General features: G+C 45.4%; 1 protein-coding gene across 14 annotated transcripts in view; it reads right to left on the reverse strand.

Annotated features, from left to right (window-relative positions):
* DGKI (diacylglycerol kinase iota) overlaps positions 1 to 26,978 on the reverse strand; it is a 216,247-nt gene that overhangs the window by 170,683 nt on the left and 18,586 nt on the right. The window contains exon 1 of one of the 14 annotated variants that reach the window (XM_068662833.1): positions 6,292 to 6,623. The exons of 12 other annotated variants lie outside the window; for them this stretch is intronic. In XM_068662833.1, the coding sequence (XP_068518934.1) occupies positions 6,292 to 6,380 (89 nt within the window). In that variant the 5' untranslated portion in view covers positions 6,381 to 6,623. Of the gene's footprint in view, positions 1 to 6,291; positions 6,624 to 26,978 lie in introns of those variants that run through there. One more of the 14 variants, XM_068662842.1, reaches the window with a different exon arrangement.

A 26,978-nucleotide genomic window follows, 5' to 3' on the forward strand; every position in this document is an offset into this window, starting at 1 on the left:
CAAGGGTTTATTGACTCTACAATGACAACGGTTTTGTATCTTCCCACAGAACATCATCGTGAACTGCTCAAGGTGCCACTTTGTTTGAGTAAGACCCTTTCTGGGAAGACAGCCAGATATTTACAAGTTCACCAAAATATGAGTGGACCCCAAAAGTCGGTGGGCTTTTAAGCATTAAATAACAGGGAATATGTTTCGCTCTGTAACTAATTTTAGGCACACTTTTTGTGTAAACCACATTGCAATGCAAAGCCAAAGCTGTAACAGGGTGATTCAAGACCAAGGAGAAGAAAGCTCATAAATGATAACACTGCTACCAATTACACAGTGCTAATTTTCTCACCTAAAACATCCTGCAGAGTGCATAGTACACCTTAGGTAAAACAGTTATAGAGAAAGCTCATCTGTCTGCCTTTCACTGAAGCAGGTATAACACACCTGAAATACACACAGGACCTCATAGGAGAGAACCAAAGGATGCCAGGCACCGCACAGATACTGTGCTGAGCTGGGCTCCTTTTTTGCCCAGAGGAGTGCCTCTCAGCAGCCACCTGACAAACCCCATGCATTCAAACAAGAGCTGACCCCACTGGGAGCCTCTCCTACCCCCTCTCCCATCACTCGCCTCCCTGCCATAGCTCACCCCATCTCATGCAGCCCACGCGCTTGATCCTGGCCTCATCTCTGGGGAGGCGAGAGGGATGCTGCTCCTACATGGTGTTGCTGTGCTCAGGAGCTGCTAAGTGCTTTTAATAGCAATTTGTACCAGTCACGCTCATTTGGACACCACCTGCTGCACACAACAACATGAGACATGTTCCTGTTGGAAGCCAAGCTCAGACCTTGCTTGGTTTCTCCCCGTGGGTTGTACACTGCTCTGCCTCTGGCCTCCCAAAAAGTTCAGATGTCTCGCTATTTCTCTCCCATGCAGAGGCATAAATCCTAACCTAGAGCTCAGTAAAGGGTTAAACATGCCAAGCCCTGCTTTCTCTGTGCCCCCGCACCTCCAGTACTTCGGCTAAATGCACGACCTTCACTTTTAAAATAATCTTTTCAAATCTTATTTAAAAGTAGCAGTTTCCCACTCAAATCCAGGGCCATGAGCTGCTTTCAGTTCTTCACAATTGCATACATAATTGCAAAAAAAAAAAAAAAAAAAGGGGCAGAGAAGCGACAAAACAAAACATTTCGGCTGCTTTCTTTAAATTAAAATAAAAAATAAAGGCCTTTGGCAGTGCAGCACTGTGCTCCTCATAGGGACTCCTCTCCAGCCAAAGGACTCCAGTGATTCATTCACAATTCAGAATGATTAGAACAACATTTACTACCCTGAAGCTGAGGAAAACCTTGAGTTAAGGGAGTTTAAGTAAATATGGAAACACCTGGAGAGTTTCATTCAAGATCTGTGCAGGCAACACAAGAGTAGGAGTTAGGCAAAGGTTTCCTACCTCGGTGCTGCTTTTGATTAATTACAGTGGAAGTGCACTCTTTCATCAAGAATTTGAAATTAGAATAAGATTATTGCAAGAGAGATTTATCCCTGAGAAATTGCAGAAGACATGGATGAACACAGATAGTCATTTATACACAAATTTCTACTTTACCTTCCCTGTGTTACTCAGAAACACCCTCCTTTTCTCTCTCTCTCTCTTTCCTTCAAACTGCAGTAACAGTGTAGATATCCTCACAGAGCTATCCACAGTGGTTTTTATTCCTTGAGGAACCCCACAGCTTCAGAGCACATCACTGTGTGCGAGTTTAGACCATTTTTGCTAGCACTCATTACCTGACATTTAGAGAAGTTACATTCCAAACATCATCGTGATGCATAGACCCTGCACTGAAATCTACCAGGAGATTTTTGTCATCCTTTACAGTCTCTACCAAGCACTTTCTCCTCTCCCTTTTTTTCACATATGAATTTATTGCAAATGAAAACTGCCCTGCTGATAGGTCTATGCAATGCTCCACTTCTCCAGCGAACGCACAGGGGAGAAATGGATGAAAGTTTTTACATTCAGCCTTACCTCAGGATGCTGATAACATCATGCCATGGGATCACTCCCGAAAGGAAGGGGTGCCCAGGGTGTAAAGCCCAGGGAGTTTTTCCATTTCCCTTGTTCCAATGCCAGTTGGATTAACTGTTTAACATCAGGGCTGACAGCAGGGGGCTGTGGTGGCATCCAACCACTGTGAACCATGCAGCTGCTTCCAGACTCTTCCAAATGAAGTCACAGCACCCCACATGCATTTCCGTGTGCTTGCAGCATCCTGCATGTTCACAAATCCTCATCTGGAGCTTTAAAAAGTATACGTCCTGACTGCACTCATCTTTGGGAATTTGAACGTGTTTGTTGTTTGAGACTGTTCTAGCATTAGTAATGTTTGATGAAACAACTCGCTGCATGCAGATCTCTCAGAAACCAAGGAATAAGAATACTCTGGTGAGCTATGTTCAGCCACCTCCAGGGTGAGATATAAAATGTAAGTACTGGTTCAGACCAAACCGATTAGGAAATGTAAGAACCTACTATCTGAAATGAGCATTTCACTGGTGGAATAGAGACAAAAGCTGGCAGAAATTATACTAACTTTCTAATTGTTATCGTCACCACTTCATGATTCATATTCCAAGGCCTGACACTTACTCAAAGTCTATGGAAATGCTAGTAACTCAGGTCTACTGCACTATATAGAGTTTATTCTGCATTTACATGCTACTTCACGTCTGTGTAATTTCATTCTCCACAGTCTGACAGGTGTAAGACTCCATCTTTCAAATGCAGTGGTAATTTGACCTCGGATTCATGCCCAGCCAAGCACAGCACAACGCTGTCCTGAGGTTCTCATGCAGCCCTCCTGCAACTACAGGGCAGACACCCATCTCACCATTTCCTGTGTCTCGCCGCTCCGTTTTGGCATTAGATCCCACATTGGTGGAACTGGTGGCCAATTGTCACGAACAGCTGGTGATTTTTCAGGATGTATCCCGTGTCCTCATCAGCACCTCTGTTATTTCACACTTTACTCCCTGCAGTAACCCGAGATGAGCAGCATCCGGCCTAGATGGCTGGCTGCCCCTCGGGTTCTCAAGTTGCTTTATATAAAACACAGGCACACACAGATCAAAATCCCAGAGTACTAAGAGCATGTAATCAGGAGTAATGTTTTGATCCTGGTGGAAAAATCTTATGTTTGCTTGAAACAAGTATTTCCATATGAGGCTAGCACCTTGATTTTACTTTGCCGGGGGGGATGGGGGAAACGTTGTCTCCAGATGACCACAAACACAAACAAATCAGAGTGTGCTATCATGAATCCAACCATGAATTGCTGCTGTCTGAAAACTTGGAAATATAAAAATAGAATGAAGCTTTACTTCTCACGGATTCAGGAATCCCATCAGACCTCCAGCTCCCTCACTGGCATTTCTGGTCAATTCTCACAAACATTTTAAACAGTGGAAGGATGAACCAAGGTACTGGGCAACCAAAAACTGACAGAAGAGCTTCCAGCATAGGGCAATTATTGTCACCTGTAAGGAGCTGTGGCAAATCAGTTAGAGACCAGGTGAAAAAAAGCCTTCCAATTGCCTATACAGTTGCAGGTAAAAATTTGACTCCTGATTTTACTTTTGATCAGAGGAGACTGAAGCTATCAATATTCAGTCTAAAAACAACTTAAGAAATGTTGATCATAATTTTTATATATACACATATACATACGCATTTTATAGATGAGTAAATGAGCAAATAAACCCCATTATCCAGTCAGCAAAGCAATTATCTCCACTGAGAAAAACACACCCAGCTGTAATCATCCAAACAGGCGATACCGGTGACAGCCCGAATCACTCCAAGCTGCCGGAGCAAGAAGCTCACAGCACCCACCGCTGCCCCCACTGTTACTCTCAATGTTACATGATGAGGTGGGGTCTGGGCTCTCTTTATGATTTTTGCTTTGTTTGGAATTTTTTTTTCTTTTTCTTACTGTTTCAATCTATCAACAGAGCTGGATAAGCTTGACTAGGAATTTCACTGAAGAACCTTCTGAAACATGTACTCAAATTTCATTGCTCTGCTCACACACGTGAATTCTTTCTGGAAACTGAACCCCAAAACACTTAGATTTGTGGTTCAGACAGACTTCCATATTTTTCCAGGAGCTTATTCTGATCGTCCAAGCTTTTGACCTGCAATATTGGTCTACATATACCAAGGGGACCAGCTTTCTGCAGAGCTCCTTGCTACTTGGCTTGTGACACCTCAGTTCTGCCTGGGTAGGTCTATGAAAACCTCAAGGGAATGTAGGCAAAGGGCTGTGCTTATAACACGGGGTCCCCATGCTGATAAGAAAGGTAGAAAGACAGAAGCAGAGAGATGAAAACAGAAAACAACAAATAGCTAAACTTTCTAGTACTGAAAGGAATGATTTCTAATTCCCTAGAGATGTTTTGGCAGTGAAAGGAGGTTTGTTTTTATCTTAGATGACCTATACATCAGTAATTAATTAGTAGTCATTAGAAAATATTTTCTACAGGAAAGCAAATGTACTTGAAATAGAACTTTGTAAATGCTATGAACTCAAACTGAGGCACAATGCTTACAAACACATAACACAGTTTTTTTTCCATTGCCACGTAGATCTTATTTCACAGAAAAATGACTGAGAGTTCAAGCAAAAACTGGCTTTAGAAATGCAGCTCCTCCATGGCTATTTTTCCTACTCCAAGTACAAAAGGTGAAGGAAACAACATCCCCTAAACAAAACTGCAACATCCCATGGTTCTGCTAGTTCAACTGTTACTTTGTTCTGGAGAGCTTGATTTCAAAAATAACCCAAAAGTTTGGAGGTGCCTTGCTGCAAACAAGATGAGATCCTACACAAGAACTGGAACTAGGGTTGGAAGACAAGTCCTTCAATTGATTATTGTCTGAAATATTCTACTTTTACCAGATCAATCTTAAACCTGTAGCTGAGGGTCAAGAATTATTCCCCTGCCTCCTTTAGAAGTGACAAATGAGAGCAATCTTCTACAGTGGGAATGAGAGAGAAGTTTTCAGGTTTCATCGATACATGTCAGTACGGTATTAATATAAACCTTTCTTTGAATACCTCCACAAGCTATTTCAGAGTTAACAAGTGATTTTTCTCTTCTGAGGGGAGTAAAATGCACTTAGTAAAGACTGCCGACTAACTAGTTTTTTGCATAGAAATCTATTGCCAATTAATATGATGAAGTTCCCTTGCTTTTCTAATTAAGGAGCATTATTCAGTATGAAATCTTTTCTTTTTATTATTTCATTTTAAGTGCAATTGATGAAATCAAGTGCAACAGCACAACAGGATTCTTCTGGTCCTTACTCAGTATGATGCAGGAATTGTTGTGAAGGTCACAGGCAAATAATTTCCTGCCATTATTGTGCGCCTGGAAAGGGAGTTAAAAGGTCTACTAAGGCAAGTGGAGGGGGGGTGGATCCAACCACAAAGCAAAGCAGAATTTCACAGGAACCTACCTGAGCCTGACCTGAACCCCCCTGCAGATGACGGCAGGCTTTCCAGCTCCTTCAGGATGCTCTGAGTCAAACCCTTGTCGGGGCATTATACAGCAGTGCTTGGCTCTGTCATAGAGCCTGCAACAAGCAGGCAGGTTGAATTCAACAAGCCCTCGTTTGGCAGGGATGGGGATGCCTCTCCAAAGACTGTCGTCTTCTGAAGGGAGTCCTGTTCCTTCCTCCTCAGCCCAGATTTGCAACAGAGAGCCTTTCGGGTGGTGAGGAAAGGGTTATACATGTGCAGGAGGAGGAAATCACAATTCTCAGGTGCGAGAGCCACCCAGATCCTGGTTTCTAGAAGACAATTCAAACGTTGCCCTGCTCCCCAAAATGAGGAAATTGTTGACTGCTGAGGACTACAAGCAAAAAAAAAAATGGCATTTCTGAATGCCTACTGCGCCATCCGCCCACCCTTCCCAACGTCCCTCTTCTCTCCCCACCTCACTCCTCAAGCCATTTTCCACAGCGCTGCGTGCGCTCAGCTCGGGATGCCACGAGCAAACATAACCCAGTGCAGTCAGTGAACTGTGCTGAATAAGGTGCATCTAAAAACATCAGCAGATACAGCACAGCACCGCGCGTGATGGTAACTGTCACTCTTCGTGTATTATTAGAGGAAGGAGAGAGAGAGAGAGCTTGAAACGCGTTCAGTGCTTGCAGCCGGCAGTCAAACAAGACTGGCCATTATGTCACTGAACAGCTCATAATTCAACGGCTCCTGCAAGAGCCCACTTACCAGCTATCCAAGGAGCCTGGCACGGACAATTTACACCTGTTCTGTTTCCTGCTGCTTTTGCAAAAGAAATCCATGCATCCCACACTCATAACTTCCAGGAAAAGACAAAAATGTGAAAATCCTGCTCCTCAGAGAGCCAGGCTAGGTAGGAAAACGGAGGTGTTCAATTTTCGAGGAAATCTTCTCCGGTGTCAGTTCATAAGCCCCTTCCCCTGCCTCCCACCACCATATGCCAAACTGAATCAGGGAAATCTAAACCGGGAGGAAGAAAGAAGCATGAAAGGCCAATTCTCATAAAAGAAGTGGCGCTTGCGAGCTGGTCAGTGCGAGCCTGCCGAAATGATGTATGGCTACATGGGGAGCGTATATGTGCATGCACATGCACGCAGACGTCAGCCCCTTCCTTGGAAGTGGATTAAGTGGCAGATGGTGTCAGAACCTGAGCCGCTGCTGAGAGCAGAGTTCACGCTGTCCTGCTTCCCGGTTCTGAGATGGGACCAACAAAGGCGAGCCATCCAAAAACGGCTGACAAATAGCTAGCAACCGGCTTTGTCATCGGCAGCAAGTGGAATGGCAGCCCTTTGCTTGCTCCCTTCTCTCCCCCCCCCCTACACACACAGTCCCTGCATGCAAAATTCTCTCTGAAACGAAGACAAAAGAGAAAACAAGCGTAGATGTGCAGTCTCCAAGCCTGAGAAAAACCAGAGGCTCAGTTTTACACAGGGAAACTAGAACCTGCTATTACCAACCCAAATACCAGAACCTGGGACAGATAGTGTGGGGGGAGAACACCCAGCTTAAGCTCTATTAAAAGCAGAGGGAGAACAAAGATGAAAAAACCACTGCCTTTGATTGCCAACACAATGAAAATAAATGAGGGAAATAACATTTGGGAGGGACGCACCAGCTGAAAGCAGTCACAATGACTTTGTGCAGGCACCCCTGTTATTAATAATTATTATAGATAATAAGGGTTTTCAGACTGAGCAAAAGGATCTTTTTTCAGTTCCTGAGACCTCATCTCTCCCTGCCCTGTCACCCACCTCCCCTTTTTCTCTCTCCTCTGAGCACCTGCTTTACATAGTTTTCCTTGTATTATCATCAGCTTCATGGATAATTGATAGCCGAGCTCGTCCAGCTGATGCTAAGAAAAGAACGACAAGGTGGTTCGACACACGCCTACTATAAATAGACACACAACATGGCCAGCATTTGCCAACATCTGATGACGCTTTCCTCCCTCCTGGGTCCTAAAGTTAGCTAGTTTCTGAAAGTCAGGGAAGCAAACGAGAGCAAGGTAAAAATGCTTTCAATTAATTTTGCAGAGATTGAAGGGATAAAAATAAGAGTGGGGCTTTATATTTTTATGACGTGCTAAAAATACCCATTTTAAGAAACCTTAGACTTAGTTTGCAAAGCATGGTTTAATTTCCAATCCCCCTCTCCCCCTTTTTTTCCTCTTGGCAGCAGCCACGAAGCTCAAAATACTGAGCTAGTGCCAAGGTCTCGGGAGGTAGGGCCAAGAAGGGTCACGAGCAGATCTTGCTGCTACCACAGCGTGCAGGAGCTAGACAGAGAACACAGCAAAGCTCACAACTGCGCCAAACCCCAAGGTATCTCTGAGGAGCACAAGTGCTCCTGCTCAGCAGTTCAGAGGCCAGACTTGGAGAGCAAAGGCTGTCAATCGGCCAGTGCAAGGGAATCGCAGCTGTCTCTGCATGGCTGGCACCAGGCACAGGCTGCCGAGGGCACTAAGTCAGCAGTAAAGCCTCCAGCCCCACTGCCAGTTCGGTTCTGGACACCGGGGCAATCTCCTGAGCTGTCCTTGATAGGAAATGCCAGAGGTAGGCTTCCAGCTGGAAAACCCTTAGTCGTGCTTGGCTTGTCCACCAGCAAGTGAGGCAAAAGCTGGGAGAGGTTTGCTATTCCTCCATGCAGTTGCTCTTCAGCTGCATCTTCATGCTGATGGCCCTCCTCATGGCCCCCTCCAACCCCTCAGAGCAGGACCATCCTTTGCCAGATGCACTCAGGCTCCCCGGCATGCTCACCCTAGCATACAGCTCACCTCTTGGCTCAGTTACAGTGAGCATACAGCAACCAGTCTTTCACAAAGCAGGTGGCACTTTCTGCCTTCAAGCAGGGCAAAAGTGATGGCCCAAAGGTTCCCCTGAGGGTTTCTACCTCTGGCCGTGGAGACTAAGCACATGATGCTCTCAGCACGCTTGGTATGCCTTTTACCAACAGCTAACCCAACATGGCACAGGCTCCAAATTGTTCCTGGACTGGAGCAACTGCTCATCTCTTTTTGTCTTAGTCACTGTGTCCAGTTGCATTAGTTGCATTTTGCTGATCAGATCTACTTTTTTTTTTTTTGGCTCATGTGAAATGCTTATTTCTGGAAATTCTCAGAACTAACATAGGCTTTTTCTGTTTGCCAGGTTTCACTCGCTGGCAGCCAACTAAGCTTCACCAGTGCAAATAAGGCGAGTTGCAGTTTAAAATCCATCCTGCCTAAGGAAAGCGGCCACAGCCAGGCTTTTGCCCCAGCATGTACTGAGGTATCAGCGTTGGTTTTGTCCTTGCAGTCGCTACCTCTCTTTTTGGAGCTGATTGAGTTGCACATGGTACATGCACTCAGGTCTTTCTCATTGTTTTTCCTGGTGGTAATCTCAGCCAGAAAGCCATTTTAGACTGCAGGAGAACAGCTATATGAAAATAAACAATTAGTTCTAATTCCCAATCAAATCTTCAGATGAAAAAAAAAAATGTCTCTTCCAATAAGACAAACTGTTTGCCTCCTGCAATTTACCATAGTCGGGCTGTCATTGCACACAGACAGTGCCCAGTCATGACAAGAGCTCAGAGTACAGGGAAGAGGAAAAGAAAAGAACCTAAACCAAACGTCAGCACAGCTCTGTGCCAGGCAGCAGGCACACAGAAGGAACAGTGGTACAAAGCCACGCAAGTTTGAGGAGTAGGAGGACTTTTTCTTAAAAAAAGCTCTAGAGATCTGCATAAGGTGGAGGTTTCATCTCGAGAAGCTCGTAGCCCGGAGCTACCAAGAAAAGCTGCATCAGGAGCAACAGAAAAAGCTCCCTTTTTATAAAATTGCTTACCTCGCCAGTGCTGGAGGGCAAGCACTGTACAGGGGAAAACAAAGGATTGAAACAATTTTTCTTCTCACCAGCCAAAACATACATACACCAAAATGGAAGCTTTAAATATTTAATGTCTAAAACAAACAAGAGAATTTTCCCCAAATGAGACTGCTGGTTCAACACAAAGCAGCAGGGCTCGCAGTAAAATTAAGAGAAGTTTTAGGCGCAGCCTGCAATAATACCAATGGGAGGATTGATAAAACCCATTTGGAGATAAAAAAGAAGCAGCTTCCCTTTGCAGTAGGGAAGAGCCAGGGATCAGGCAGAGAACTACTGACCTTCCCTGTCTTTGCCAGGCTTGCACGAAGTGGTTAACGCCACCAAAAGAGTGGGAGGCAGTTAGCAGGGATCAGCGCTAGGAGTCTCAATAGATTATGCTATTATTTTGAGATTCTGTAAGAGAACAAATTAACCTTCTTTATAACTCTTGGCTCACTTTAATAGATTTAATGGATGTCACAGGCTGGAAATACCATCTTACATTCCTTTAATTTCCACGCTGATTGTCCTTCTTACAATGGAAAACCACTATTGGAGACCTTGGGTGGGGACGCAGGTGCTGTTAACCGCACGGTCAGGCCCTCGGCTGCCTGGCTGCTGCCTTGCTCACACCCCCATGACTGAAGCAATCACCACCCTGGCACCAGCAACGTCTTTCCCCCAAGCTCAGAGCAGCAGAAGCCATCAGGATTTTTCTGCCTTCCCTTATAACAGACAGCACCATGCATTTCCTCAAGCTCAGCTGGGTACCTTCACCTACGGATCCCCACCACTGCAGGGACTCAGGAGGCTGGCAGTGCCTGACAGCCCTCTTGGTAGCACCTCGTGCCACTTCTGTGAGTTTTTCAGACTTGCTGCTAAACGGCTTAATCTTACCCACGGGGAAATAAGAGTTCCTTACAATTCGTGATACACAAAAATTCAAAATACTTTTCCCTACAAACTCAGACTCTGCAGCAGCTAAATGTTTACCTGGGCTTGCAGGGATGAGTCCCAATGGCCAGCACAGTCCTACCCAAGCCTTTGCTCCCCTCACCACACACAGACCTTTCTCTTTCCCCCTTCTATTGTTTTCCCACCATCATTTCAAACATTATTTTTTTTTTAAAAAAAAAGGTTGGTTAGTTTGTTTTTCACCTGTATACAGGCCTGAACACCTCCCACAGACCGAAAGGCAGGAGGCTGAAACTAAGGGACAGGAAACCTACCTTACAAACACCAGTGTCAGCCTCCACACAAATGGCTCAGCCAGAGCCCAGCAGACACTGTCGGGCTGAAGCCTCCTGAGGCCTCACCCTGCCCATCCACCACTTACTCTGTTCGCTCAATTTTTGACTGTAAATACCAGAAGCTTATAAAGGTTCGGGTGGGCAGAGGGGTGGCACAGCTGCAACCCCCTCTAGGAGAATTCTTTCACAGTTGTTATGAACTGGAGCATGTATTTGACATTTCCACAGGAGGCACTTCCCTCTCTGACAGAATTGAGCCACAAGTGAGTGCCTGGGGTACGTATCACAGCTTTCCTTAATGTGCTGCTTTGCAGGCAGACCAGAAAGACGGAGAAATAGATGCCACAGGCTGCACTCGTGAATTCATTCAAAGCGTGAGATGCTGCGAGGTCTGGCGTAGAAATGGTGGCATTTTGAGACACATCATTGTTGCTGCAAGAACTCGATGGACCCGCAGGAGAATCCCACACATCCTCCTGGGTTTTGCCATTACTGGCTGTCCAGCTCCAGCTAACAGCTTTTCATCACTGCCCCTAAGCTAAGTGAAAGGGAATGATGATAATCTCCCTCCCAGGACTGTTTGGGCATTGGTCACAGGCCAGGTTTTGAGCATTGCAGGGTCGTGTACTGTGTGGTTCAGTCTGCCAGCCACTCAAGATGCACAGACCGCATCTGCTTCTTGAGGCCCCTGCCAACATACCCATTGCTTCTCTGTGCAAATCGCTAAGGAGCACGTATGTAACCCAGGCAGCAAACAAGAAGGGCACTCTTTAAATGGCAGGAAGGCACAGGAAACAGGAATTAAAGTGTGCCCTAACCCTAAATTTATGTTGTAAATGTACGGGCAGAGGTGGCTTGGAGGACATTTTTCTTCGTATGTCAAGATGGGCATACCCCATAGCCGTGGAGATTTTGTTTCCTTCGGGAGAGGCGTTTGTGCCCTGCCCTCCTATCTAGGTGGAGATGGGGTTTTTACAGACTCTGGGGGGAAACAAAGATAAGCTGGAGAAGAGAGTTCACAGCAGCGTGTCTATTTGAGGAGCTCCTGATGGCACAGCGTCTGCAGAGTAACACGCACTGTCTCCCTCGGCTCTTGCTTCTTTTTTCTTTCTCCTTTTACTTTTCCCACACTTTTTCCTTTTATAGCTCTATCTTTCTTCTGACATTTTTGATGTCCACAGCTCTCTGCAATTAACCTTATTTTTCCCCCCTCATCTTATTTTTAAATGAATGCTTTGTCTCTCTAAAAACCTTTGCTTTCCCTACCTAATAAGACTTTCTTTTCTCCTTTTTCTTGCTGCACCTTTTGCTATCCCACCCCCCTCCCCACCTCCTGCCATGCTCCTCTTTCTAATTCAGTATTCTCATTACTGTGCACTTATTTTCTTTCCCTGCCTTCTACTTTCTACTTTCTCCATCAGCCCCCTTCCCTCCCCTTGCCTTGAAATCTCTCCCTGTCCCACCCAGCTCCTTTTTTTCTGCAAATCATTCCTCCCTTCCCCTTTTAGCCTGCTTTCTTCTTACTCCCCCATTTCATTCCTACCCACACAGCGCGCATTATGCCCTTTCTCCCCCCATGTATCAAACCTGTTCATTACATTTCACTTTCCAGATTTCAGGTTCTTACATCAGCCTCCTCTAGGCTCAGATGTTCTCTTCTTCATGTTACTGTGCATTTCCTGTCGCCTACCCTTTCCTTTCCCCATATGTTCCCCATCCACCCTCTCCCCTCTTCACTGTCCTAGGATACATCCTTTTACTAACAGGCAAGACCCATCAACATTTTGGACACAAGTTTTTCTGATCAGGACTAAAGTCCCTGACACCGGGGGCTCTCCCAACACTCCTCCATCCCTCTATGTGTCTACAAGCTCCCCACACATGCCTCAGCCCTGCTACAGTCTTCTCCCATCAATCACCCTCAAGCTGCTTTCCTCACCTGAGGTAAACCATATCATTTAAACCTGGATAGCAAATGCTCACAAAGCCAGGCATGTACTATGCCTTACAACTCTCACAATCCTTCTTTCTGGTGGGACAAGCTTACAGCTTGCTATTTAAAGGCATAGATACCAAAATCATCCCAATTTTGGATTTTACCAGCAGTAATCTGATTGATAAGCTACCTGTCATAGCCTTACTGGCATGAAGTGATGTGTGCACATGCACATGGGGATGAGCAGGGAATGCTGCCCTGTGCCCACTGCTCAGCAGTAATGTGTGCTGTAATGGAAGCTATAACCACCACCAGACATCAAAGGAAAAATACAGTTCCCCCTCAGCATGAAGCGTGTTTTTCAGCAGACAGAAGGGCATGATTGTAATGAATTATTAAAAAAAAAAAAAAAAAAAAAAAAGTTAAAAGAGTGAGATCAACAACAAACAAAATCCAATTAAGGAAATCTCTCAATCAACCTCCCAGGTCTGGGGTTGATCAGGGAGCCATTCAGTAGGACCTCCAGTACAGAAGCTCAAGGCTGTACAAAGATGGTTATTTTCCATGCTGTGCTGATCTAAACAAGAGCTACACTTAACCTCCTCCAGCCTCCTCTCACTCCCTGAATTGAGCGACTGCAGGCTTTGGTGCTTTAGTTCCAAATGGGAAACCCGCAATACCTGGTGAGAGATGTTGTTGTCACTAGGGGGCCTGGCAGTGAGCAGACAGCACAAGCACCAAGCACCCAGGCTCTTGGAGCTACTACAGCAATGTAGCAAAACAACAACAACAAAAGAATCACCACAACAGCCAAAGACTAAGTTTTCTGCTGTAAGAGCAAGCTTATACATGCATGTATTCCTCTGATTTTGAGATGGGGGGGTGTGAAAGCCAGAAAATAAAGCTGCTCTTCAGGCATTTACTGGATGAGGAGAAGGAGCCATGGCTCCCAAGACAGTTGTGTGGAAGCACTGCGACTGAGACCTCCAGGAGGAATGATGAGCAGACATCCTATCCACGGGCCCTAACTAATGCCCCTTCTGCACTTGCCACTCAGCCCCCAAGCTCCAGCCATCTCCCTTCTCATCACGTGCAATTTCCCACTCCTCCTTCAAACCACAGAGGGAACTTATTCCAGGACCACCTGTGAAATACTCTGCCTCTTGACCTTAAGGCCTAGCTGAACCCTCATGGAGAATGTGTCCTCTGCCTTTGGTGTAGATTACACAGAAGGGATGTTCCTCAGCAGAGAAGCTGCTGCTGTTGCAGCTGCAAAGAGGTCTTTTAATTCACAATATTGGGGCCTTGTGCTAAACTATTTCATCATCCCCCCCTCCTCCCCAAATTCTTGAGGTACCTCTGCTGGTAGCCAGTTGCCATAGGAACTTTATCTGCTTTGCTTGCTAAATAAGCGAGCATCAGTACTCTCTTCCATGAGCTGCTCAGCCCCTCTCCTCCCTTTAACCCTCCCTCCCCCAAAAGAGGGATCAAAAGGAGGAGAGTATGTTTGACAACCCTCCTTGCATCCCCTCTACCCTTCTCTGTGGCTTCTGTGAGCTTTTTAAGTCCAAAATCCAGAATGTAGCAGAGGCAGCCACCATAGTGCAGAGGAGCGAACTAGGCCTCTGTGTTTTCCAGATTCAGTAGATAGGAGAGGAAGCAAAGCCAAGGCAGATAGCAACAGGTAAGGTAACACAGCTTAAAAGCCAAATGCTACAAAGACCAATCACAGTTACTTTAGATGAAAGCTTTCCAACTCTTCCAATGACACCTCCCATCTCCTGCGATCAACACCATCAGTGTGTTCCACTTAAGCAATGCAATTTTAATGCCACTCAAGAGGGGACAGCCCTGAAAAGACATTTCAGAGCTGTAAACTGAAAAAGGAAAGCAAAAATACCCTAAGCATACAAGAAACACCAAAAAGAGAAGGTGTCTGCCGTAGCCTAGAGCTCTTTAACATGAAGCAGGTTTTTTCTTTTCACGGACCACAGATCCAGGCCAGAACTATGTAGGTCGCAAGCAAACCTTGTTTCAGCTGGTCTTCAGCCAGCTTAGAAGGTGATAGATCCCACTCAAACACACCTTTTTTTTTTCCCCCTCCATGTACTCACTTGAGAGATACAAAGAACCGAAATGAAGAGGGATGCTGGGCGAAGGAATAAAGCTGTCTGGCTTTACATCATGTGCAATTGTCTAGCCATGCTTTCCGTCTCAGTAGGTATATGCATATGGCAAATGCACTGATTCTGAAGCTGTTCTTCCCCTCAAAATGCTTTCTAGCAGAAATATATGTATATATGTATATTACCCAGAGAAAGAATGATTTGATCTCATTCATTCATATGGAGGAAAAAAAAAAAAAGAAAAAAAAAAAAGTCCTAGAATGTTACTAATGTCAAGATAGAAAAGAAGAGGAAGAAAAAGAAGCTCAAGAGGCTGGATTCATGCTGCATACAACATTTAAACAGGCTAGCAAACCAGAATGTTCACACTGACACACACCATGGAAGAAGAATCAGTTTCAGATCATTTGGGCACAGCCGGGCATCTTCACTGGCTTTTCACCAGTGTATGAATCCTGTCCCCATGGAAGATTTTGTAAGGATCAGCCTGCTCCCAGAGGGTAAGGGGGCAGCTCAAAAGAAGTTGTACTGATGATTTCCATCTAATTCCACCTAAGACCTGGGCAGATCTTAGATTAGCTGAAAGATTTGGCAGCTCAGGCAAGCCAGAGACAGAGGAGTAGCTGCTGTTCCAGCAGATTTTACAATTAGTTGCCTCATTACTGCACATAAGGCCCCTTACTTGCCCAACATATATGGATGCTCTTGCATCTGTTCAGCTTGACTGTAGCTAGGTTTCCTCTCCTTACCCACCTCTTTTAGGTATATAATTTCTTGAATTAGACACCCTTAAATTTAAAAGATGCACAGTATAGGGTTTAGGTGCAGTTCAGGAGAAGAGTCAAACATTCAATTCTGGTAATGCATACTGTCTCCACCCTAGCCCATTCTCTGCCAAACTGCAGTCTGTTTGGATCTGGACCTCTCAATATTCCTCCTACTTGTAACTCCCAGAGGGCTGGAAACAGCACTCAGACACCTTTCTCTGGAGATATTTATGCATGTGTGGTCAAGCTCACAAACCGAAGAAAAAGCAAATAAAACATTAATTGAAAGTTCTACTAAGGTTCATTCTTATTCTGGCTGAGGTTGTTGCAAATTTCTATTTTAAACGAATCTGCCTTCTGTCAGAAGTTTCTTTTCCTTGATAGACATGGTCTCTGTTCTTCAGAAATGCAGTTTTTCAATTCATCCTTTCTTTTCCCCCTTATTTTATTTTTTAATTTCTTTGTGAGGGTTGCCTTTTTAAAGAGGTGAACGCAGAAATCCCAAGTAGCTTTTCTAGCCCCCTTTCTGTAATGCTTATTCCAAGCTGGCAGAGTGCACGAATCAGCATTAAAACATTGTGGGGGTTCTTTCTTCTGCTTCAAATGCCATGAGCCTCCCACCTCCAGGTTTGCTCAGAGATTCACAGCTGAACAACCTTAAAAGAAACTCAGCTAATACAATTGAGCCTCCCCAAGTTCATATCTGAACTAGAAAGAGGTGACCAGGGGACAAGGGGAAAATTGGGTAAGATTTATCCAGGAAGCATTAATCATTTGCTGTTTATTTGAAATTAGACTTCCTGTCACTCCGGAGTTTTGCATGCTCTGTTTTCATAAACTTCATAAGGCAAGCAGCAGTAATGAAATAGGTGGGTACTGCAAAGAGCCTGAGGGCTTCGCTGCGAGAGCTTGGCACAGAGTTTGGTTCATTGCTTCCCCTCTCCAGCGCATCCCATGCCCACTTTCACAGGGTCCTCCTCAGTTTACGGATTCCTGCTGCACTCAGACTTCTCTGCCACCACCCCCACTCTCAGTGACTCAGGCTTATTAAGATAACTTCTCTTTTTCTAGTTCCTCACCTCCAACACACACTCAATGCATTAAACCACACAGTCCTGCACATATGTAAAATCCTCCCCCGACCACCCTCTCTCATCCAACTTTCCTCCCACAGTTCTTGCACTCCCCCATCCCGGGATGACAGAGCCAGTCAAAACCCACCCAAATGAGCTCAGCTTTCACCCGTGTGCATGGCTCCTCTCAGGTATCTTGGTGTGAGCAGGTAGACACCAGGACAAACAGGGCTGGGGCAGGAGTACAGCCCTCTCCTTCCCCCGGTGCAGCTCCTGGTACAGTCGAGGTTTGTCACCTGCAGAATAACAGCCGTGACCAGGCAAGTGGTGGGGAGAGGACACAGCTAGGTGTGCGTGCTGCATGGGAGGTCTGGCTCTAACCTGCAGGTGGCATGCAGACCACTGGCATGATGTCCCACGGGCTGCTTTTGCAGCCTACTGCCTCCTCAGCAGGCCCAAGCTTGGTGCCACACAAGGGATTTGTAAGTCACTATTTGCTCCTCCTTTAAAGGAGTTCCAGGCAATAACAAAAGCTTCTCTTCAGGTTTTAGGGCTAGCTGGTACCCTAAGCTCTCACCAGAGCATGGATGCTGTGCAGGCAGCGTGTGATCACCGTGAGTGAACAGGATGCTGAGAGAAGACAAGAAAAGAGCTGTTCCGGCCCCAGCATCCCACTGCCTGTGCTGGCAGCAGCAGGACCACGAGCTGCAAAGAAAAACTGGCACTGAAGGAAAACAGACCTTTGCCAGAGCTGGGGCTTTGCTCAGATTAGTGGCTCTGCTCACATGCTCACACTTGCCTTGGTTCCTGCTCTTCCATGACCGGCAACAGGTGGGGGCAAGTGGGATGTGCATGCAGAAGGAGGATGTGGCAGGAGCCAGCGCACGTGTTTCTGACATTCGGGGATGTGTGCAGGGAGTCTTGTCTGCCCAGATCAGAGAGTACCTCAGAGACAGGGGCTTGTGAGCCACAGGTCACCCGGGCAGGAACGGGGACAGACTGCTAATGCTGGCAGCTGACAAGAGAATCTGCATCCTTAGCACCAAACGCAGTAGTTCTTACAATCTTCTGTCTCTCTTTTACACTGATTAAGAGGCAACATTCACATCCAAAGCATACTTCTGTGCGCCTTCATTTCATAGCCACCAACAACCTGTTAGAAACACCTAGAGCAGGGCAAATGACCTCACTTTTTGCACAAATGGCTCTGCTGTTTCCAATCAGTACAGCTGTGTTTGACATGGACCATTTCTTCCTACACTAATATCAAGGTCTTTTCTCAGCAGTGACTTTCAGATCCAACTGACCTGTGATGTGCATAAGCGAGTGACCCTGCTGGAGACCTAGAAGAGGACTTGAACTGCATCCGTCTTGGGTGAAAGATCCCTACATTAATTGCATTGCAGCCCTTTCAACCACCGTCTCCAGTTGAACAGTTTTCTAATTTGCCCTGCACTATTCTGCTTTCTGGAAAACAGGAGTTGGATTCACTTTGTTCCGCACTCAGAGCATTTATCTTCCTCTCAGTGTCCAAATGTGCAGCGTAAGCATCGCACATAAAACACCATCAGAGGAAAACAGAACTAGGGAGAAGAGACCCAGGAGAAAGATAAAAGTTACCCTCTTCACTTCTCCAGGTTTCTCCAGCGATGCCACAGGAATATTTTGCTCAGAGATGTTTAAACACTATGCTTATGGGACCTTGTAAGTGGACAGCAGACTTGCAAGTTGAGTTGTTCAGAGAACAGCAAGGCATCAGAAGTAACGGTGACAGCAGCTACGCCACCCTGCCATGATTTCTCGTCTTTGAGCCTGAAGATATCACTCCTGCCAGAGAACAAGATACCGACATCTGGACACACACGAACCTGGGCCTCTGTCTGTGATGAGCTGCCAATAAGTGCCTCAGCTCTTGTTAATTATGGTGGTGTTTCTACAATGATGAGACCACTTCTCTGTGGAGAAGAGCTCTCATCAGGAAATTGGTTCTATTGCAATTAACGTCTTTGAATATCCAAATTTAACATCCTCCTTGAGCCTTCTCTCTTATTTCAGGAAGTTTGTGATCAATCAAGTCCTGAAATAGAGATGGAGATCTGAGATTCAGAGGATGGTTGGAGGAGGGGAGAAGGAGAGAAGAATTGCATGGTTGGCAGGGGGGTTAAGTAAATAACGGCTTCAAAATCAGCTGGTTGATGTCTCTAGCAGCATTTTGACCTCCCATCCCCATAGGAATTATTTCTGAGAAAGCTACCATCATCAACATGGCCTCTATTTAAAGTCAGAACACGCAACACATCCAGTCCCTCAACTCAGCCCTGTCTTCTGGTACAGCTATAGAGCAGGCTCTGAGACAGAGCTGAAAAATCTTGTCCTCGGGAGGTTCAAACATCACCTACCAGAAAAAAACAATACAGCACCCCACACAAAACACCTTCCCTCCTTTTTCCTCCCATAAAACACACAAACTCACCACTTCCTAGGGCTTACGCTCCGTCTGTCCCTACCTGCCACATCTCAGGGAGAAGTGTAGAGCACAGGCAGACACGTAAGCAGAAAACTAAAGCAGCAACACATCTTGCTCTGGACCACAGTGCATCTGAAGCATTCTATCTCACAGAAAGAAGCCAAATATTTATTTCCAATATACGTACATTCTGGGATGAAATAAAACAGGTTTTCTGTCCCAGGCATACTCAAAGAAAAGCATATAGACCTATATTCTTGTATCACAATAACAAATATGAGTAGTAAATGCATTTACTTCATATCATTATCAATGACTTTTCCCCCTTTGTGTATAGAAATTTTCCCCAGTAAAAACCTCACTGCTAGATAGCTATTACATTTTTAAAGAATAAAATTCACAACCAATGCAATCAAAAGGCTGAATTTTATGGCTTTTGGGTCATAACTTAAATAATTTTGTTTATTTTTATAATTAGGAGAAAGACCCTGAACAACTTTGCTGCATTCTATTCAGTTACATAAAATTTGATTTCTTGCTAGATGGCATTAGACCTTCGGCAGCTTTAAAAAAACAACAAACACTGACTGCTTATACTCAGTTAAGAAAATCACTTTAACTTAGAGAAATGCTAGTTTCAGTGAAATTAAAATGTAATGCCACTTTCAAGTTCTACACAGCCAACTCTTGTCACAGCTGTACAATAAATAAGAAATAATAAAAATAAATAAGAAATGATAAAAAACACTTTGGTGAAACTTGAAAATAAGTATATGTATATAAGGGCCATAAGCAAGTTACAGTCTTGGGCTACAGCTAGAGCTGCTCACAGTCATACATATCTACCCAAAAATCAATAAAATATGCTCTAAAACCACAGCTAGGCACTAAGGACCAATGTAGTGACAATGGGAATCACTGGGAGTCTAACTGTCTTAATGGACACCAAAACAGACATGACTTGAGCACAAAATGGAATAAATTGATCCTACAATTTTTAATAATGGGTCCATTTTAATTTTGTTTGTAAGTGGCAGATGCTGCTGAGACAGAATGAAATGGGAGGAGACATGGATGAAGCCTGCTCAAACTAGTCTAAGAACCAGAATAAGAAGTGGGCACTAGCAAGCTGATGGGGAAATAAAACAGTACACAGCATGATGGTTTAATAGCTGAGAACACAGGACAGAGGGGACTTGTGATGCCTGCCCAGGAGTGAGTTCAGTAACGAATGGCCCTGAGGCAGCAGAGCAAGAGTGTCAAACCTTCTGTAGGGCTGCTTCTTCCTGCTGAGCAGGTGAGAGAAGACAATGAAGTTATGAATTCACATTTACAAAGAGCTACACCCAATATTATGACTAGTCAGTAATAATTAAGAACTAATAATTGGGGTTCCCTTGTCCCAAATTATTCTGTTATTTCTATTAATGCCCTCTGTGCTGTGGTTTACTAGGAGCTTCCCTTCTACAAACTCCCCACCACTGTCTTCCAAATCACTGTGATATGGCTGCAGTAAGAGTGGAAAACAACCCATCCACGAGGAGTTTCAGAACACAAGTTTTGTGTTGTAAACTGCAAAGTTTGAGGCACTCAAACCCAGTTCATTTTAACAAAAGGAGGAGGAAAACAGGAAATCCAGCTCTGGGGATTTCCACCCGCTGGTGGAAATCAAATGGGGAATAACCATTAAACATGAGCATTGGATCTACCCAACCAAGTAACCAGAGGGACAGGCATGGAGTAAAGGTTGCTTCAGTGCACCAAAGCAGTCACAAAGTAACCCAGCTTTCTGAGCCTGCTGCCAGCGGGTCAACAGCAGAGAGCATCTGCCGTGCTAGAACATCACACCCTCATTGCATGGGGAATGAGAACTGCAGAAGCATTAAAGCAAACTTTATTCCCAGAGCAGGTCAAATTTGGGTCCTCTCACCCTTGACAAAACCCCTCAAAAATTTTTGCACTTGAAAGCATACATTCACAAGAGGTTATTAAAAGTGTAACATTATTCAGAGCCTGCGAAGTCCTTCGTCACACACCAGCACTTCCAGTGTTCCACACCATCCATCTACAGCCACTTAGTCCTTGGTGGCATTTCAAGAGAAAATTCCCCTTTAGCTCCCCATTCAAATTGCCTTGTCGGAAAGCAATAGGGTGAATCATTTAACCTTAAGTAACTGCGTTGCTCCTCTACTACATAAACTCTATTCTGGCACACACAACGGACAGCACATTGACACCCACATTATGACAACTTGAACCATATAGATCTGCACACAAAAGTATATATAAAAGTTTCCAACCTCCGTGTATTCCAAGGATGCTTGTCTTTCCACCGGTCCCACATCCCTGAGGACTTTCGACAGCTCCTGCACCTCCTGCCCCCCAACACGTGGTGCCCAACTTTCTTGCCGACTGCATGAGCTGCCTGGCACAACAGCAGGAAAGCAGTAGACCCTGGCAGGCTTCAGATGCGTGTGCCCTGTGGCTGCCCCAGTGGGCTTGAGTGGAAAGAAAGATGGAGGAGGGGGAAGAGGTGGCTCCTGAGATGTCACTGGAACTGCTGTCGTATCAACAAGTTCCACTTCCCTTCCCATTTTATTTTTTTTTTATATATATTTAGGTCAAAGCATGAGTAGCTGTTACTTCTAAAAGGAAAAAAAAAAAAAAATCTCCTTAGCTTATTGTTTCCATGGAGGACCTGACAATGTTTGAACATCAGGACAGCAAGTAAATTAAGAGCAAGAAAAACCCACACAATTCCTAGATCCTCTTGAAATCCTTATTTTAAATAACTCCAAGGACAGTGAGCATCAAGAGTTAAGAGTACAAAATCAAGAATCCCTTGCCTTTGCTTCAGATAACAACCATTGTGACTTTGCTGAAAGCTCTAAGTGTTGTAGCCTTTCATAATAGGTAACAAGGTCTGGCAAAGCACATAACACTTACCTTTGTAATAGTGTAATAATACACTACCACATTTTGCTGGTACATCTTTACAAGAGTAGGAAGAAGCTACTATATTCATCTTATAAACATTAGGAGCTTTGCTTACAGCCACACATAAAGTCAGATTGGACTCAGAAATAAATTTACTTAATTTGCAGTGCACAGCAATACTTCATATCCCATGTTAATGGCAACTCTTCTGCTTTTTGTCAATTTGTCCTTTCTGTTGGGAATTTGGATGGCTGTTTAGTTGGTTCATTTGCTGTTTTGTGTCACACATCATCAGTTCCTTACTGCTGGTGTTTTCCAGCTTTACAGCTGAGAATTATCCCTTTGGGCTGATAGTCCCTATTCCAAAAAGGCAAAGCTATGAAATATGGTAAGTATAGTGCTTTCATAGATATCTGTTAACTCTTTAATCTTTCCATTCCCTGAATACACACGTCTTGTTAACACCTCCTACCAAAATGGAGGTACTTTTGCACACACAAAGAAATCTCTTCCCTGGATGTTGGTAAGACCACCACCTCCTGCAGCCTGCCCAGATTTTGCTGGCCAAAGGGCAGCAAGAAGCTTCCACGGTCACTTGTTAACCCCCAGGCCCAGCTCCAAAGGCCACTGAGCCAGTTCAGCCAGGTAGCACTGTAGTCTTCTTCTCCTTCCTTGGACATACGACCAATTATAATTTTCTGACACCTCTACCATGTAAAACAAGGCACCCACTGACTTGAGCTTGCATCACTGACCTTGATCTATTACTTCACCTAACATATCTGCTGTTTCTGCTATAAAAGACTAACCCAGGACACTGGGCACGATACTCCCAAAGCAGCAGCTTCAATTTAGAGTGATCTCATCATTACTACTACTTTCAACGCTTGCTATCATTTCTGCATGGAGATAAATAAATCTCCATTTCTATCAGAGACTGAGACTCTTCTGAAATATTTCCATTCAGCATTTTTTCCAAACTGCTTCTTTAAAATGTCTTTTTTTAAAACCAAAGCTGACTCACTCTCTAATGCACGATAGTCTCTGACTCACATTTAACACTTTGATCTCCACAGTTCATTTTGGTCAGCAGCCGGCCTAGCCATACCCTTGTACCACTTGTAAGGGGTAAGAAAGGAGAAAGCAAAGCGTACTTGAAACATTCATTTAGTTCCAGACCACTGAGAAATGTTCAGGATAAATCTGCAGAGAAAGGAAAATTGTTGCAGCACCCAGAGACCTATTACAAATTAGAACACAAATGAATTTTTTTCAGCAAGAGACAGATTTGCACTTTCATGTTCCTAGATTCAGATGAAAAGGGGGCTCAGAAGAAGAGATATTTTGCTAGAGGGGTTTCTCTTTCTCATTTAGCTTCATCAAAATCCTCCTGATAAAACTGAACAGCTCCATTTCAGAAATGAAATAACAATCCGGAAATAATCTCCTGTTCACACACAACTCGCAGTGGAATTTATTACTTAATACTGCTAAAGTACCCAAAAAGGAGAGCTCTAAAGAGTGAGGCCCAGGCTGAGGCCTGATATAAACCATCACCACAAGTTACCAGGCCACCAGCCAGGGCAGCACAGGCAGAGGCAGCGTGAGCACCCCATCAGTCACACGGACTTGACCCTGGGATGGCTCCCACGAGGTGGATCTGATCCAACAGCCTACAACCCTTTTCCAGAAGAAAGGAAGAAGCTGGAGGTGGGGGAGAGCAGATCCCACTGACATTAATAGGGTCCAGCCCATTGCTTCCCTTTAGCACTCGTTGAAATATCTCCAAGTTATTGTCAGTGCCTAGCCTTGACCTTGGCGTGGAGATGGCTAATAAAGCCAGAACAAGGTCTTCACTCACAGAAATAATCATTTTCTGATCACGTCAAATGAAAGATTTTTACATAGTGACTGGATGTTGATTTTATGCGATGAAAGGTGGAACAAGCTTGGCTTACAGCTATGTTTTGGAAAGCACGGTGTGCAGACCTCGAGGCACCCATGTATGCGCACACAAAAGCGGCTTTCTCACAATTATTACCTATATATCATCAGACAGAAAAAATCCCCTTACTTAACATATTTTCCCTCTGCTCAGGCTGACATCAGGGCCCAGACAGCTGCACCCACGCAGATGCCTCTGGTGCACCTCTCGCAGGCACCCTTCAGCCGGGCTGTGGCCTCTTCCCTACAGAGGCCCAGTGCCAACCCCAGCACCTCTGAGCTCTGCACAGACTTTGAGAAAAGCTGTGCTAACTTGCACACACATCTCATACCCCACCTGAAGGGTGCAGCAGCCCTGCTGAGCTCCTTGCTGCCAGCAGAGGCCTGCCATAATGCCTCCTGTCACGAGGAGCACCTCCATTGCCAACCCCAGAGGGGGAGCGAGTGAGCACAGCTCAGTTTTTCTCCGGTATGAGGTAGCCAGAGGTCCAATTCACCATGTGTTTGTCAGCTGCCTGTGATCAGCCATGAATCATGTTCTCCTGATGAGCTCAGAGGCATGTACCATGCCCCACTGACCGCATGCCACATGCAGGCCAGCACACCTCTCCCATTAAGTTGTGCTCACACAGTGCTTTACACGCAGGTTAACGTATGAATAAGATCCACATTATATGAGCCAGCAGTGTGCTCAGGTGGCCAAGAAGGCCAACGGCATCCTGGCTTGTATCAGAAACAGTGTGACCAGCAGGGCTAGGGAGGCGATCGTCCCCCTGTACTCGGCTCTGGTGAGGCCGCACCTCGAGTACTGTGTTCAGTTTTGGGCCCCTCGCTACAAGAAGGACATCGAGGTGCTTGAGCGGGTCCAGAGAAGGGCGACAAAGCTGGTGAGGGGCCTGGAGAACAAGTCCTACGAGGAATGGCTGAGGGAGCTGGGCTTGTTCATCCTGGAGAAAAGGAGGCTCAGGGGCAACCTTATCACTCTCTACAGGTACCTCAAAGGAGGCTGTAGCGAGGTGGGGGTTGGTCTATTCTCCCACGTGCCTGGTGACAGGACGAAGGGGAATGGGCTAAAGTTGTGCCAGGGGAGTTTTAGGTTGGATCTTAGGAAGAACTTCTTTACCAAAAGGGTTGTTAGACATTGGAACAGGCTGCCCAGGGAAGTGGTGGAGTCACCATCACTGGAAGTCTTCAAAAGACGTTTAGATGTAGAGCTTAGGGATATGGTTTAGTGGGGACTGTTAGCATTAGGTCAGAAGTTGGACTCGATGATCTTGAGGTCTCTTCCAACCTAGAAATTCTGTGATTCTGTAATACCAGCCAGCACAATTTTCGTCTCAGGTACACTGACACTTTGCCTCCTTACCCCTCAGAGTTAGGGGGTGTCTGCATAGTACATCTGCCAGGTGACAATGCAGCATGCCAGGTGACAGCCCTGCCACCACTCTAATGCCACCACTCTAATGCCACCACTCTAATGCCACCACTCTAATGCCACCACTCTAATGCCACCACTCTAATGCCACCACTCGGACACTTTTCCATCAAGTTTCACACATCACCTTTGTTGTTACCAAAAGGAACATGGAAAAACCTATTGAAAACAAAGAAACAAACGATCCCCTCTGATTTCATAAGGGCAATGTCTCTAAACCATGTAGGACTTCAGTGGAAAAAAAAAAAAAAACATCTTCAAGAACAAGCCAGGGCTGAGCTTGCTTCCAGACACACTCCCTGGCCTAGCCGCAAGACTTTACAGCTAAAATCCCTGCAGAGGCTGCTCCAGGTCCAGGCACAAATTTGGGGGAAGCCTGGTGCTGAGCTGAGGCATTCCAGGGCAGTGCACAGCCCTGAATCTCTGGATGTGCAGGGTACAGTTTGTAGGCTTCCAGATGAGCACACATGAGGAAAAAAAATAAATAAATAAAAATACATCGTCACTTGGGTATCACAACCTCTAAGTGACTGAAGTTGCATATCCAATGGTAGGAAACTCAGCTACATCACCTGTTCTTAAAGGCAGCCAGTCAGGTCAAAGCATCAGTGGGTTTTAGTTCCCAACCAAAGCCCAGGTTGCGACACCCTGTCCTAGTATCAATCATCTGCTCACCTCTAGGTTTTTAATACTGCCCTACCCTCCGCTTACTGCTCTGGGGCTTCAGAACACAGAGCTCCTCAAAATGGCTGCACAGCTCAGAGCAATGGTGTTTCTACTTCTCAAAATATCTACCTTTGTAGCTAGGACTAGCCACAGCACTATTCATGGCATTTATAAGCTGCTCTTCCCAAAGCACTGCACTACAGCAGGGTAGGATGTTCGGCAAGCAGATCCCTTGCCCAGTGGCACTATGGCAGATTGGGGTAAAAAGCAGTATATTGGGCTGCTTCAGCTGCAAGGAGCTGTGGTCAAAGGCTTTGGGAGAGAGGACAACTGACTGTGGGAACAGTGGAAGGTGTTCCTGCCCATGGTAGAAGGGTTGGAATTAGATGATCTTTAAGGTCTCTTCCAACCCAAAACATTCTCCGATTCTGTGACAGCTGAAAGACCATACGAGGAAGGCAGCAGTAAGTGAAGGAACAGCCAAACCTGCCTGCATAGCACCCACTGAAGTCTGCGATAATAGCAGAACAATCCTCAGCCTGACTAACTCAACAGAGTCTCCTAAGTGCCCCAAGCTCACCTGCATCCCCAAACATGTACCCAAAAGAGCTATTCACCCCTCTAGCAAACTTTTGGAAAATTCACAGTTTAGCCTTCATTCTTGAATCTCATCTTCTGAGGTATAAGAATAACAACTTGCCCCCCTGCCATCCCAGTGGTGCTGTGGGTATTAATTTATTTCTGTATGGTGTTTTGAAAATCACAGTAGAAGTTCCCAGAATTTACCATTCTTCCCAGAAAACACCTTCAGAGAGGGGCTCATGCCTGGCCAGCCTCAGCCACTGGTGACCCAGCAGAGCATCACAGGGATACCTGGCGTACTGGTCACTGCCTGCAAGCTCTGGCAATGGTATCCATGCACTGTGATGGAGGATGCAAGAGCAGCTAT

This window comes from Anas acuta, chromosome 1 (assembly GCF_963932015.1).
Source record: "Anas acuta chromosome 1, bAnaAcu1.1, whole genome shotgun sequence".
Lineage (NCBI taxonomy): Eukaryota > Metazoa > Chordata > Aves > Anseriformes > Anatidae > Anas > Anas acuta.